The sequence below is a fragment of the Megalops cyprinoides genome, chromosome 11, assembly GCF_013368585.1.
Source record: "Megalops cyprinoides isolate fMegCyp1 chromosome 11, fMegCyp1.pri, whole genome shotgun sequence".
NCBI classification, from domain to species: domain Eukaryota; kingdom Metazoa; phylum Chordata; class Actinopteri; order Elopiformes; family Megalopidae; genus Megalops; species Megalops cyprinoides.
Window position 1 is genome coordinate 30,785,385 of NC_050593.1, and position 13,183 is coordinate 30,798,567.

The window sequence follows — 13,183 nt, forward strand, 5'->3', positions numbered from 1 at the left end:
TGACCTGCACCGGGCCTTTTTTTACAGCACTAAATAACATTAAGTGCTGCAATTAAAACACTAAACACCACTAATGCTGCACTCTGCAAATGCTGCCAGGAGCGAGGGCATGATCCTGGCATCAGCGTCGACTTTCCAGACATGCCAGCCACCCTTCAGAGGGCATGTGCTGCACTCAACGCCTTCTAATACATCATCTCCACATCAAAGGACACCGGCAGACTCCGCCGGTACCCTACGCTGCATGGTCCCGGTCCAGCAGAAGTCAGGGTCAAGGAAGGGTTTAACCTCACCACAGCACAGGGTGACGTAGCCGAGCCCTGCCTGGAACGAAATTCACCTGCTATTTCTGGTTTGCGAGAGCTCGGCTTATTATTAAAGGGAGCTGGAAGACTCGGGGTGTGGCCCTGCGTGAGCAGAGTCTGAGATCTCTCCGCTGAGGACAGCTTGCGGAACAGCGGTGAGCAGAGGAACAGCTGGGAGGTCCCCCCCAAAAGTAGGACTGACCGAAAGCCGTTTAACGTGGAACCACCTCTCCTGCTGACTTTCACAGCCAGTTCGGGCCAGTTTGGCTCAGGCCCACGTTCGGGAAAATGAGGCATTAAATGCAGCCCACACTGTCCACGGCCGATGAGAAGCCAGCGCTTCTAAAAACAGACAAGATTAGACGGAAAGTTCCAATCCCCAGACGGTGGATGACGTCACCCCCCCAGAGAACTGCTCCCTCTGAGAGGTAGCTAGAGACACACAGCGAAAACGGCCCAACGAATGCAGTGTGACACGCATTAACAACCGCTGTACAGGCTCTCATGTTAACTCATTTGATAAGGGTGGAAAATGTTTAGGAGAGCCCTTGCAGCAGACACAGCCCAGTTTAGAGAGGGGGGGACAAGAGATCCAGACTGTATTCCCTTTTAAATGAATCTTATTTTCCATGTGTGCCATCAAGTTCCCCAAAACTCTTAAATCGTCATCATATCCCGCTTTACCAAGTGTTAATTGTTAGAGCCTGGGTTGCACTGTGGAGGAGGAGGAGGAGGAGGAGAATGCGGGCACTGGCGCATTAGGTGCCTCTACAATCACGTCTGACCCACATTTGCATGACCTCATAAAACTGGGCCTCCCCTGTTCTCACGTCCACGTGGGTCAACATCGTCTGGACAGGATAGTAGCAGCCACCTTATACAGCACTGCACCACCCACTGCACCCTCCATTAGCTCAAGTAAAATCCCAGGCTAAATGTCCCATCTTCAAGCTGTTTCCTGCGGTGACATTTTTTAATTATTTTTTATTTTTTTTTGCTTAAGTTTTACCAAGCCCATCTGTAATATTCATAGAGGTACACCTGATAGTTTTATTTTCTTAACCTTGAACACGCTAAATAACATTGTTATTTTCAAGGCTTTTTTTTAACTTTCAGCACTGCAGATATGGACTGAATACGTACAGGCTTTGTGTTAAAAGACATAGTTGGAGGGAACAAAATTAAGCACATCAACGTCAATAAATTGAACAGTAGAGGGAGTTTAAACTGGGCAGAAATAACGACCACAAATTTGGAGGAGAGATGTGCAGATGCGTCTTTGAGTAAACACAGGTGGTCAAGGGACTGTTTGCACTGCGCAGTGTGTAAACATCCTCAGACGCTGGACCACTGGCGAACAACCCCCCTTATTTACCCTGTGGAAGAAAGCGTTCACTCGGGGGAATTATTTTTTTTCTACAATTGCCAACTGGTAACTAATCAAGGAGTTTCACAGTATGAAGGCTCCCTGCAGCTATATAATCCCCATTAGGACAAAGCCAACGTAAACAGCGAGATGAGTTTTGCAAGTTATCGATAGTTTAGACCTCGTAAAATATACGATACGCGTTAAAATGGGTTTCTCTGGGTGGCTTGCTGGCTCGCTTTTATTGTTCAAAATGAAAAAGAGTGGGATCGAACAAAACGTGTCGAAGGCTTGGTATTTTGTAACTGAAAAAACAACCCTCAAAATTTCATGTGTACATCCAAGAAAAAATGCTCCCTTTAGGGAAAAATACATTGCCGCAAACATATGGCCAAGAAGATTGCTATCTAAATGGTTGCAAGCCGGTGTTTTGTACAAGATGGACATTTTCTTATCATACTTGCACTGCCTTTTGCCTTTGGCATTTTGCTTTAACGATGTCTAAGCCAATTGCTTTTTCTTTTCCTCTTTGTCTGTTTTCTTCCTAGCTAGTTGTTCAAATGTTCGCCTGGGACCTTTTGTCGCAAACACACACTTCAGTAGGCCTGAACAAACGGTGACAGAAAAAAATGCGAATAGCTACCTCTTTGTATTTTGCAATTTTGTTTTCCCCCTGTGCCAGACCGTTTTATCACACATCGCATTGCCTGTACTAGACAATTTAGTTACCCAAGTCAGAACCCGCCTCTGGCGAGAAAGATGATCTAGACTCTCAACTCCTGGCTACCAAGCTTATCTGTAGCCTTTTCAACTGCAAATAAGGTTTAGTCCATGTGGTTGTCCGTGCAGCCAGACAGAAACCCTTGCTTTAGCTACCCACATTTCTAATTAGATTTTTAACGGTTGATCGTTCATCACACGACCAGCCTACATACCTACAATTACCTACAATAATTTGGTTTTAAGCACACCGAAGTAAAATTAATAAACGAAGTGATAAAAAAACTAACCAATCACTGCAAATAAGATGGACTGACAAACATCTTGTCTAGCGTTGCTGGGTATCTTTGTTATTCTCATTCATGCCTTAAACACAGCAAATGAGATAGTTAGCTGGCCAACGTTTGCTCCGAGTAAACACTTTAGCAACGCCGTCAGATACCCGTTAACTAACGATGTTTTCGGTGTTCATCCTGACCAGATTGCTAGCAACCACACACAATAGATGCGCTAGCTCGCTAGGATTACGTTAGCCAGATGGCTATAGATCAATGACCTCGCTGCCCAGCTTTGCTAGCCTGATAGACTGATTTAGCAACTGGTCTTGCTAGTGTAATCAAACAGTAACGAGAGCAAACAAAGGCTATTTAAGAAAACGGAGTTGGCTGACATACCAAAACGATGGCAAATCTTTCCTCCAATTCACCTGGGTCCGGCATCGGCAGTTTCAGTGGCAGGTTGTGAGCCCTGAAATCAGTCTGCTGAGAATCCATACTCCCTGCGTTCCCCATATTGTAGTCTGTTTGAACGGCAGATTTCCACCCTTAATCTTCGACTTCAAATATCAAACGAGAGTGAAAATAAGACAAAAATCAACGTATCCGAGGGGGAATGCCTCGAGCGAACTCCCCAGTTTTGTCCCAGTCTGGTCACTTCCAGCAAAAACAAACGTGGCGTGCGCCCAGCAAAACGAGACGTATTGAAAGATATGTGTCTCCCTCAATCAAGACAATTCGGGGGTATTCAGACCCCTTTCATTCATTTCTGGTGAAGCTGCAAGCACGCAATCTGTTAAGGCAAAAGAAAATACGCGCTCCCTATCCGTATCTTGCACAATTTCTGCACCACTCCCAGGTTGTCGTAACGATGATGGTGTGCATGATTCAGGCTTAGCGGTCCTCTATGTGTAGCTGGCTAATCCTTCCAGTACTGACAACCGATACAGTACAGCATCCACACACGACACAGCTCACTCCACATTCACATTCAACACAATGAGCTCTTTCAGACTAGCCCCCTACTAGGGCGTGCCAAAGACGTCGTGAAGGAGAGGGGAGGTAATGCTTTGTTCTACTGCATGCTGGTACTTGGAGTCCTCCCGAACCTTCCCGAGCAGATGTGCAGCTATCGTGCATGAAAAAAAGTTTTAGTTTTAGTTCACGTTTTGCGTCTATAGTTTGATTGTTAATAAATGCTTAAGTCTATTGAAACTTGAAATTAACAATTTTATAAACATACATCATCAGCTGTCTCGAGAGAATCGTGATTTACTTGCAGGAAATCAAAACAGTTTTTATAAACATGGTACGGCCCCTTTTCGCTACATTTAACTTGTAGGGCATGGTAGATCCCCCAAAATGTTGTTGACGTTACATAAGAGAAAAAAAAACACAATGCAACCATCGGAGAGAGCTTTCAGTTTTGCTAGGAATTTTGGGGACTTCCTTGCAGAGAGGATCGGAGCATTAAAAAGTACATTTGGAACTGGCCCATAGACATAACAAGCGACGCACAGGTGAATTGTAAGAATAAGATGGTATCTTTTGAACTCTTTCAGATTGTAAATATCTATAAAGGAACAACTGCATTGACTGCATTAGTTACCACCCGTTATAGTAAGTAAATCATTTGTGTACCGTGTCAATTCATGACAATTCTAGGTTCAATGCAAACTTGGCTAAAGTAAATAGTAAAGTGACATTTGTGCTATATATCGTTAATTTCCTAAAATAGCCTAAAACACGCTTACAATAATGCTTTTGCTAAGAGAGTTATCATGTCTGTAAAAGACAATAACCGCAGTCTCTAAATCTTTGTGGCTCTTGTAAATGCCTGGAGTGACGCCATATAAATTCTGAGATATCAGATAACGAGACTGTTTATCATGAAACGTGTAGTAAATAACCCGCATTCATTATACAGTGTTGGCAATAAGACCATCAATCGTAATCTACGTTATATTTTAAAATGCTATGACATAACGGTATTGCACGTTTTGATTTCCACACAGAATGGAGCCCACCCAAAGTAATTGCATGACATCAGTGAGGAGAAGGGCCCAGCGCTAAGGTTCAACAGATGTGCAGCTGCTGTAGTATGATTCAAAGGGGCGTCATCTCAGCTGCTTGATGGCTGAATGCTGCAAGTATATAGCCTCAGGGGTGACCTCTTGTAGTTCAACATTACAGACAGTTCTGTCAGCCAACATGTTCTTGCGCCACAATATTAACCTCTTAGCATGACATTTCCAGGAAGAAAAGGTCGCTGGAAGGCAACATAAGAGCAATCACAAGTGAAATCACTACTTAAACGCAATAATCACATTTGTGATGACTGCATATCCATTTGGAATCCTTCACCAAATAATATCAGCGACAAGTTTTAGACACATTTATAAGAAGCTATAAGCAATAACCAAACACTGAAAACAAAAACAGACTCTTATTAGAATCTGAAATTCCAAGCTGAAAACCAGCCAGCGTGTCTTCACCACATCACCATTATGATTCTGTGCATTTGTCAGCTCCTAGTCTCTGTATTGATTAGTTTTGTTTGCTCATCATTGTCTGTTCCAGTCATCCCGACCCCCTCACAGCAGAGTTCACCGCCCAGTGAAGATGCACTGCATCATCCGTGTGACACATGAGAGATAGTTTTAAAGGGGCCCCTTGCGTTGCTGTAGCTGGGTACGGCCGAGGAAAAACAGTCGGGAGGGGTACAGACAAAGAGCAGCTGATGTGCAGATCAGCAGGCAGAGTGAGTGAAGGACAAACAAAATGGGGTTCACGTTGTCCAATGGGGCTGGGGGGGGCTCAGCTGGCTGGGGAAAAGGAGGGGGGGCAGGGAGACAGTGTCAGTGCAGAAAGAGGGGCTCAGGTGTTGGCTGAAAACAATAACTAGGCGTGAGGTCTGGAGTTCCATCCAGACCAACCCTTACCCCACCCCTCTGCTCAGTCAGTGCCAAGTAGGGACAGTGCTCATCAATGACAATGACACTAATATGTCAGGTTGCGTCTCGTGAGTGAGAGATCAATATGCGTTATAAGGCATCTAAACCAAAAAACATCATATAGCAGGTTCCTTTGGTTTACGGCTTTATAAGAAAATTGCACTTATTTTGAGGACTTAAAGATCATGTGATGGAAAATCACCTTTGAATGAAGAATTAAAAATGAAAAATATCATATTTTCAACAAAGCCAGTAAACATGAGAGCTATAGGGAAGACAAGGAAATGTAAAAACGACCAAAGAACCCCATATGGTTGGCTGCAAACTGATCATTGACTAGATGGCAATCTAAAGGCACTTGACTGTAGAATAGGGGAATATGCTACTGTACATGGTGACACTCCACAGATGCTACGAATTAAGTAGGCCAAAGAAATTGTAGCCGGGTATCCAAAATGGACTACAAGGCCATTATGAAAGGCCATACAGATGCCAGAAAAGAAGGACAATACCATCTCTGTGTAAGTAATCTCACAGGAACACCAACTCACAGATGTTGCTAAATTTGTCTTAAACTAGCCAAAGGAAGTAGTGTTCTTAAACATGAAGTGCACAAGTGTGTGTGTGTGTGTGTGTGTGTGTGTGTGAGAGAGAGAGAGAGAGAGAGAAAGAGAGAAAAGAGATTTGACACACAGAGGGCACATTGTGATCTGGGGCTGACTGAAGCCAGGGCCTAGAGTCAATCATTCTTCACTGTGTTAACCAATCAGAAAAGAATCCCAGTCATTCCATATGGAGCTTCCTGTAACACCAGGATATGTTTCTTCTGCCATACATTTTTAAAAGTAAAATAATCTACAGGTATCATAAATATGAAAGAGTGCACCAATTTCAATATAATTACATCACTATATGCAATTTCTCTCCCTGCAAAAATGTACTTATCAGTTTAAATTTAAGAATATATTGACCTCTAGTGGATGACATATGTATTGACACAACGAACACAAAACCAAAAGGCAAACAATGGAATTTTGAGGAAAAAAATGGTTGGAAATTAAAACAAAAACCTTCACTGTCAGACATCATCTGTTATGCTTGATGAACCATTGTCACACTCAGTCATAATTTGTACCTAAATTAACCAAAATTAAATGGTGCGATTTGCTGAATGCCTATAATTAACAAAGACAATGAGGTGAATTGTAAAGGAAAAATGAGTCTTATAAAAAAGATTTATGTGCCTGCGTTCCAAGATTTATACTCATTACATTTTACTGTGTCAATGGTTCTTTATTTCAGGCCTGCAAATGCCACTTGACCCATTTATAGTGTCTCTTGTGACCACTTGGTCATGACACTGTCTGTGACTAGGAATTATTCACTCATGTTGACAAATCAATTTCATTGTAATCTAAGGTTTGGAACATGAGCTGTAAAAATTGATTGCTGCGCATGTGACTGTTGTGATCTGTGTGAGGTCTCATAGGCTGTATTATGTCGTAAAAAGACCTTAGGTCCAAGGAGAAAGGATTTCTAAGTATAGTATATATTTAAACACTGAAAACATGATAGTCTGTAATACCTCATTTTCAGGATAAATAGATTAAAAAAATCCTTCCAAATCCTTTAAAGAAAGCAAAGGATCAGGCAAAAAAAAAATTCTTTCAGGTTAACCTCACTTACAGTAGCAGTTCCCCGAGATTTTTGTAGTTATTTATAATCCATACCTGCTAATCGTACTACCTCTAATATGTTTAACAAAAACTAATTCTACCCCAAAACAAAAACAAAACAAAAATGACTTTTGCATGTTTATTAGTAACTTCATTTGCAAAACTAAGCATCCACCCTAATGTCTATACATGTAATATTTGGATGTTTAATTACCTTTTCCTTTTATTAAAGGTCCAGAGGCAATTGGGATATTTCACACCCTTATTACATGGTTACAACACTCAGAATTATAGTTTGCCATTCAATCATTCAGCTAATAAGAAAACATAGTGTACAACATTTATCTTAAATTTTAGTTTAATGTTGAAGGTGAAAAATACAGCAAGTACAATGTTTCTATTCTAGTACCAATAAATATTTCAAGAATGCATGTTTTTTTATCATAATACACAACTTGACATTGTAGGCCTGTACAAAAACATCTGAAAACACCCTTTGATCTTCACTGAAATGTCCAATCTGATTTTTTTACTTTAGTGGACCAAACTGGAGCAAATGCTTGCCGTTTCATTTGGATTATAAATGCCACTCTTTCCAGAGAATACATGGCAGACACTCTTCTTCAAATATACTGAACCTGTCAAAGCTGTGCAATACATATGTAAAATTGACTGTGGCTGTAATCATCATGACCTTTAAAACTAGTTACAAACACACCATTCACAATTTAGAGTGAACATTTTACTGTTTAAAGGATTGTGCCATAAGCATTGAATTTCCATTCAACAGGAGAGTATTTCAGAAGAAAAAAACATTCCTCCTCATTCTATTTGAAATGAATGTTCTTATCCTCTAAATGATGACAAATATTTATTTTAAATATGGACTTTAAAAACCATGTGCAGTATTACTGCTGTATGGACTAAAATCTCTCTTCAACTGAATTACACCGTGTTGTCTTCTATTAAACGTTTCAGTACAACACCAGTCTGTCCAAGTATTCTACACTGATAATGCACCTTGACTTAAATTTAAATGATCAGCAATGGCATCTACATGTACCTGTATATGACTGTGGTGAATTTTCATGTAACTTCTCCAATACAGAATATTGATCATTTTTCCATTCACAACATGCTTTTGTGATAACATTTATTCTGAAACATTTAAAAAAACTGATATTGTAGTGTTCTCATTACTTGCATTCTGTAGTTCGCCAAACAGATACATTTCTTATTTTCAAAATTGAAAGAAATATGGTCTACATACATCTCAATAGTGTTACTTGATTGGATCTGTTTATAACTGCAAATCGAGAGATAGTGGACAAAAGTGCATGCTGGGATATTTCAAAACTGACGCTCAAACTACAACATGATATGGATTCTGTGCTTAAATAGTTTTAAAATAACACATTGTAAAAAAACAAAAGTTCTGGTAATATCAAAGATCATAATGTTGATAAGAAAACACACGAGCACACTTGTGGCTTTTGGGTTTGTTTTGATCGGCGGACCTCTTTGATAACATATGCCTCAGATATGAATCTCTTGAACACACAACCTCAGCTGGAATGTCATTGATGTTGCGATAATGTTATAAATATCAACATCTGATTTGTGTTATTACTCTTAAGAAAAAAAGAAAGTGCACAAACATAGCAAAGGGTGATTCAAGCACGATTTTTCCACCGTTGGTCAGTCTGTCAGAGAGAGTGGGGGTGCCTCACAAAAGCAGCTATTAAGAATAAAGTTTGACAGAAGACTGTCTCTCGTACCACTCACTCCTCCTCTTCCTCTTCCTCCTCTTCCTCTTCCTCCTCTGCCATGACCTCCACGATTAGTTCTGCTGTACAGGTGGCTTCCCCGAGACTGTTCACAGCCTTGCAGATGTATTTGGCGTCGTCGTCGCCGGACACTTCGGAAATGACTAGGGAGCAGTTGCCCTCCTCGTCGTAGTCGATCTGGAAGTGCCGCGTCTCTTTGATCGGCTGGTCATCCTTATACCACACCACCTCTGGGTCGGGGTAGCCTGGAATCCCACACAAAAGGGAGCAGTGAACAACAATAAAATCCATCTATTGTTTATTTATCTACTAACCCACACTGGGGTAGCAGTGTGGCATGGTGGTAAGGCATAGGGCTCGTAACTGAAAGGTTTCTGGTTCAATTCCCTGCTGGGACACTGTTGCTGTACCCTTGGGTAGGGTACTCAACCCAGAACTGCCTCAGTAAATATCCAGCTCTATGAATGGGTAGCATATACAACTGTAATCTATGTAAACTCTCTGGATAAGAATCTCTGCTAAATGACAGTAATGTAATGAAACTTGGACTTGCTTTAGTGCCATTTCTACCCAAGTGAAATATTTTCCCATTTTAGCAATGTGTAGTGATGGAATTAACAAATGCCCTCCATGTAAGCATTGTGAAATACAGTGGGATCAAACAGCTTATGATGTTGTCCTTAATCTGAGTTTAACAACAGATGACCTACATCTTTAGAGAACTGTTTCCGAGCATAGCTTACGTAACCGACTTGAATTGAACATCTGTAGTTTGGGAGTGGACCTTACAATGACCGGCTGAGCGAAGCTGCAGTGATTAGGCTGTTCGTCATTAGTGATTGCGGTGTGGTGAGAATGAGGGGAGGTCATTAAAGTCACAGTTTGGTGGATATTACCCTCAATCTTGCAGTCGAATCGTGCAGCGCTGCCCTCCACCACCTCCACATCCTTTATAACAGAGCTGAAGGAGGGCTTTGCCTGGGGCCTCTCCTCGTCCTCCAGGGTTTCCAAGAACTGGTTGGCAAGATCATCTGCGCAAACACCAAGGGAATACAGGAGGAAATCAGACCAGAAACAACTCCATGGCCTGGCAAGAAGTGAAAGCACAGTTTGAACTGAATCAAGAACCTACAACTATTTCAGTTTTAACCAGTCCAGGGGGATTTAAAATTGCACTTAAGTGCTGTGGCTCAAATGGTTATGTTTAAGCAGTAAGACGTGATAAATACACTGTCAAAATGTGAGTGAGGACAAGGCAGGTGTACAGAAGGAAACGGAAAAATCCTGTTGCCATGGCACCTTCGCTTGGGTTGCCGGTGGGAGAGCCGCCCTTTTTAGCGCTGACCCCAGCCAGCATCGCCATGGACGACAGTCTGCCAATGGCTCGCACCGCATGTCCCGTTTTCTGCCAGAAAACACCAACAGAGTCGGTCTTCCCCTGTACACCTGGAGCAGTCATCTTAGCATACCTGGAGAAGTCATCTCAGACGTCCATGCAGATAAGTGACCTGCTTGTCTGGCCGGGCTGTTCGTCTCTTGTGCCCGTTAAAATGACAGTTCAGGATAAAGTTCTCCTGCTCTGGAACTAAGTGTGCGCTACCTCAATTCACTTGTGCTCTAGTTTTTTCCTGAAATAATAGTTGAGGTTTGTTTTCAGCTTCATGCAATTCTAATGGCTTTTCACTGTTTCCATTTTAAACTGTGAGAGGCGTACTTCTGTACTAAGCACTTAGCAGGCAAGGAACATCACATTAGTTTCACCAGGAACATCAGTCTTTGGAGAGAACAACAGGTTCAGAGAGAAAAACTTTGAAGCCCTCAGAAACCACAGGAAAGAAGATGATTATAAGTTGTTCTTAGTTCTTTGTTCAGTGTAAGAGTATGGATGCTTGACCAGAGAATGATTATAAATTGGCACCTAGCCACATCTATTAGTTCATGACAGGGATTTCTTCTTGCACAAGAAGAGATATTATCCCAAGCACCCATAATCACAGCAGTTCCATGCAAATACTTGTCTTTATCCAAGCTGCAGTATATCTTTTTAAAGAAAAACAAAAACCCCGCCATTTATCAAGATTGAAAGTTAATCATTCAAAGCACCTCTAGTTCACAATCCATAATTTAAAATGACTCCATGTGTCAGGTGATGAGGGTGAGGACAGAGCATGCTGCAGGTTAGTGACTTGTTTTATTAATAACTTCATTTGACCTCTAGTGCAGACCTTGGTCATGCACGGCAGTACTTTATGCCGTAATAGGCCTTGCACTTCTGAACGTGGCACACTGTACGGGGTTTCTAAAGTAACTGAACCAGCAGGGCATGTCCTTACCTGCCACTTCCTTCTCAGGATGTACTTCTTCATCCTCTCTTTGGACAGCTTCTTGGCCTCCATGTTCTTGGTGTCCTGCTTCAGCCATGGATGTTCCAAGCACTGACCGCACGTCAGGCGGGCCCTGGGGGGGGGCAGAGAACCGCACATGCTCTATGTGAAGGAGAGCCTTCACCACCTCTCCCTTGAGCTAACTGTTGTAAGTCATTGTTAAATGTGTGCACCTGATGGTGATTTGTAAGGGAACAGCCTATTGGGTAACGAGCCACACCTTACTGATTGAAGCCTGATTAAATACAGGTGTGGCTGGGGAGCAGGGAAGGCTCACTTTGTCCCTGCTGGTGTTGTGCATAGGCTTGTTTCCTTTGTTTTGTTGTTTGATTTTTTTTTTAAAAATTAATGTTTGTTTTAAACTTTTTTTCCTTTTTGGGCTCATTAATGAGAGAACTGTCTGCCAGCTTCTCAACACTTCTCTACAGTCTGAGACGCAGTTCACCACCACTGGACTCCCAACACGCCAAACAACCCGGTGAAACACACAGCAGCGGCAGGGCCTTCACAAGGCGTTACACATCACTGAAACCGAATCACCGGCCTCTCTGACATTCCCACATTCCACACATTAATCACTGATGCGATTATGAGCCTGCATCAAAGTGGCTTTCGCTTCTTATCCAAGATCAGCTGCTAAGTGCCAGATTCCACAGCTAAATGCCTGAGCTAGCTCCTTTTTAGAAGAGGGACACTTCTCACTTCATGTCTTTCTTCAGCAGGCTGCTGATGAAGCTCTTGGCCTCCTCGGAGATCTCGTCGAAGGCCTCGTCCTCAAAGTCCCATGTGGCAGAGGTGACGTTGGACAGCGTCTCGTTGTCGTTGTCTCCCATGAACGGGGAGAGTCCGCTGACCCTGAGGACAGTAAGGTGTGGTCAGACAGGCAGTAAGCATCCACTGTTTGACAATGCCGGGATGTACAATCATAAAAGCTCTCAATTTCGGCCTCAAATTTGGGGCGGCAGTGTAACATAGTGGTCAGACGCAGGGTTTGTAGCCAAAAGGCTGCCGGTTTGATTCCCTACTGGGGCACTGCTGCTGTACCCTTGGGCAAGGTTTTTAACCCAGAATTGCCTTAGTAAGTATCCAGCTGTATAAATAGATAATATGTAAACTCGTAACCTATGCAAGTCTCTCTGGATAGGAGTGTCTGCTAAATTACAGTAATGTAATGTCAAGACATGCGTTATTATGACTGTTTGGTTTTGGTAATGGCTCCTACTTTCAGGAAAATGTAAACTCGCAGGAAACAAATTTTTAAAAAATCCATTTACTGGACGCAAGAGGGAGTCGCATAGATTGCTCTTTGCAGATTTGCAATCTTAATTGCTTATAATAGCTCAGCCGGTTAGTTTGCTTCAGAGTGCTACTCTGAAAGCATGGGCAGACCTGTTGAGATGGGGGCAACCTTTTCCATATACATACTCTTGTGGATTGCAATGCTCAGAATCAACAGATGAGCTGGGAGATCAGAGAACACCGTTTCCTAAATGGCTCCGATATGTAAGTAATGTAAGCAATGTTGCAGATTTATACGGACAGAGGTGACATCCGCGGCACTGGCTGGAGTGATTATTCACTTTGAGTGGTGTGCTTCAGCTGAGAGGAGCGGGCCCATCTGGGACCCTTCTGAGACACGCGGCTCCTCCATACCCATTTACAGTCATAAATGAACTGCCTGCAATCGCACGGCTGTGGAAACAATCTGGTGCTGAG

The 13,183-nt window shown here is 42.4% G+C and overlaps 2 protein-coding genes across 5 annotated transcripts in view; both read right to left on the minus strand.

Moving 5' to 3' along the window:
• fmnl2a (formin-like 2a) overlaps positions 1–3,650 on the minus strand; it is a 67,081-nt gene extending 63,431 nt beyond the window's left edge. For both annotated transcript variants that reach the window (XM_036541059.1, XM_036541058.1), the window contains exon 1: positions 3,066–3,650. In XM_036541059.1, coding sequence (XP_036396952.1) covers positions 3,066–3,182 — 117 coding nt within the window. In that variant the 5' untranslated portion in view covers positions 3,183–3,650. The remainder of the gene's footprint in view (positions 1–3,065) is intronic.
• Positions 3,651–7,672: 4,022 nt separating this feature from the next.
• The window catches only part of mylka (myosin, light chain kinase a), a 65,449-nt gene continuing 59,938 nt past the window's right edge, over positions 7,673–13,183 (minus strand). For all 3 annotated transcript variants that reach the window (XM_036540128.1, XM_036540127.1, XM_036540125.1), the window contains 5 exons: positions 12,170–12,322; positions 11,417–11,540; positions 10,383–10,488; positions 9,980–10,114; positions 7,673–9,328 (listed from right to left, as the gene is read on the minus strand). In XM_036540128.1, coding sequence (XP_036396021.1) covers positions 9,078–9,328; positions 9,980–10,114; positions 10,383–10,488; positions 11,417–11,540; positions 12,170–12,322 — 769 coding nt within the window. In that variant the 3' untranslated portion in view covers positions 7,673–9,077. The remainder of the gene's footprint in view (positions 9,329–9,979; positions 10,115–10,382; positions 10,489–11,416; positions 11,541–12,169; positions 12,323–13,183) is intronic.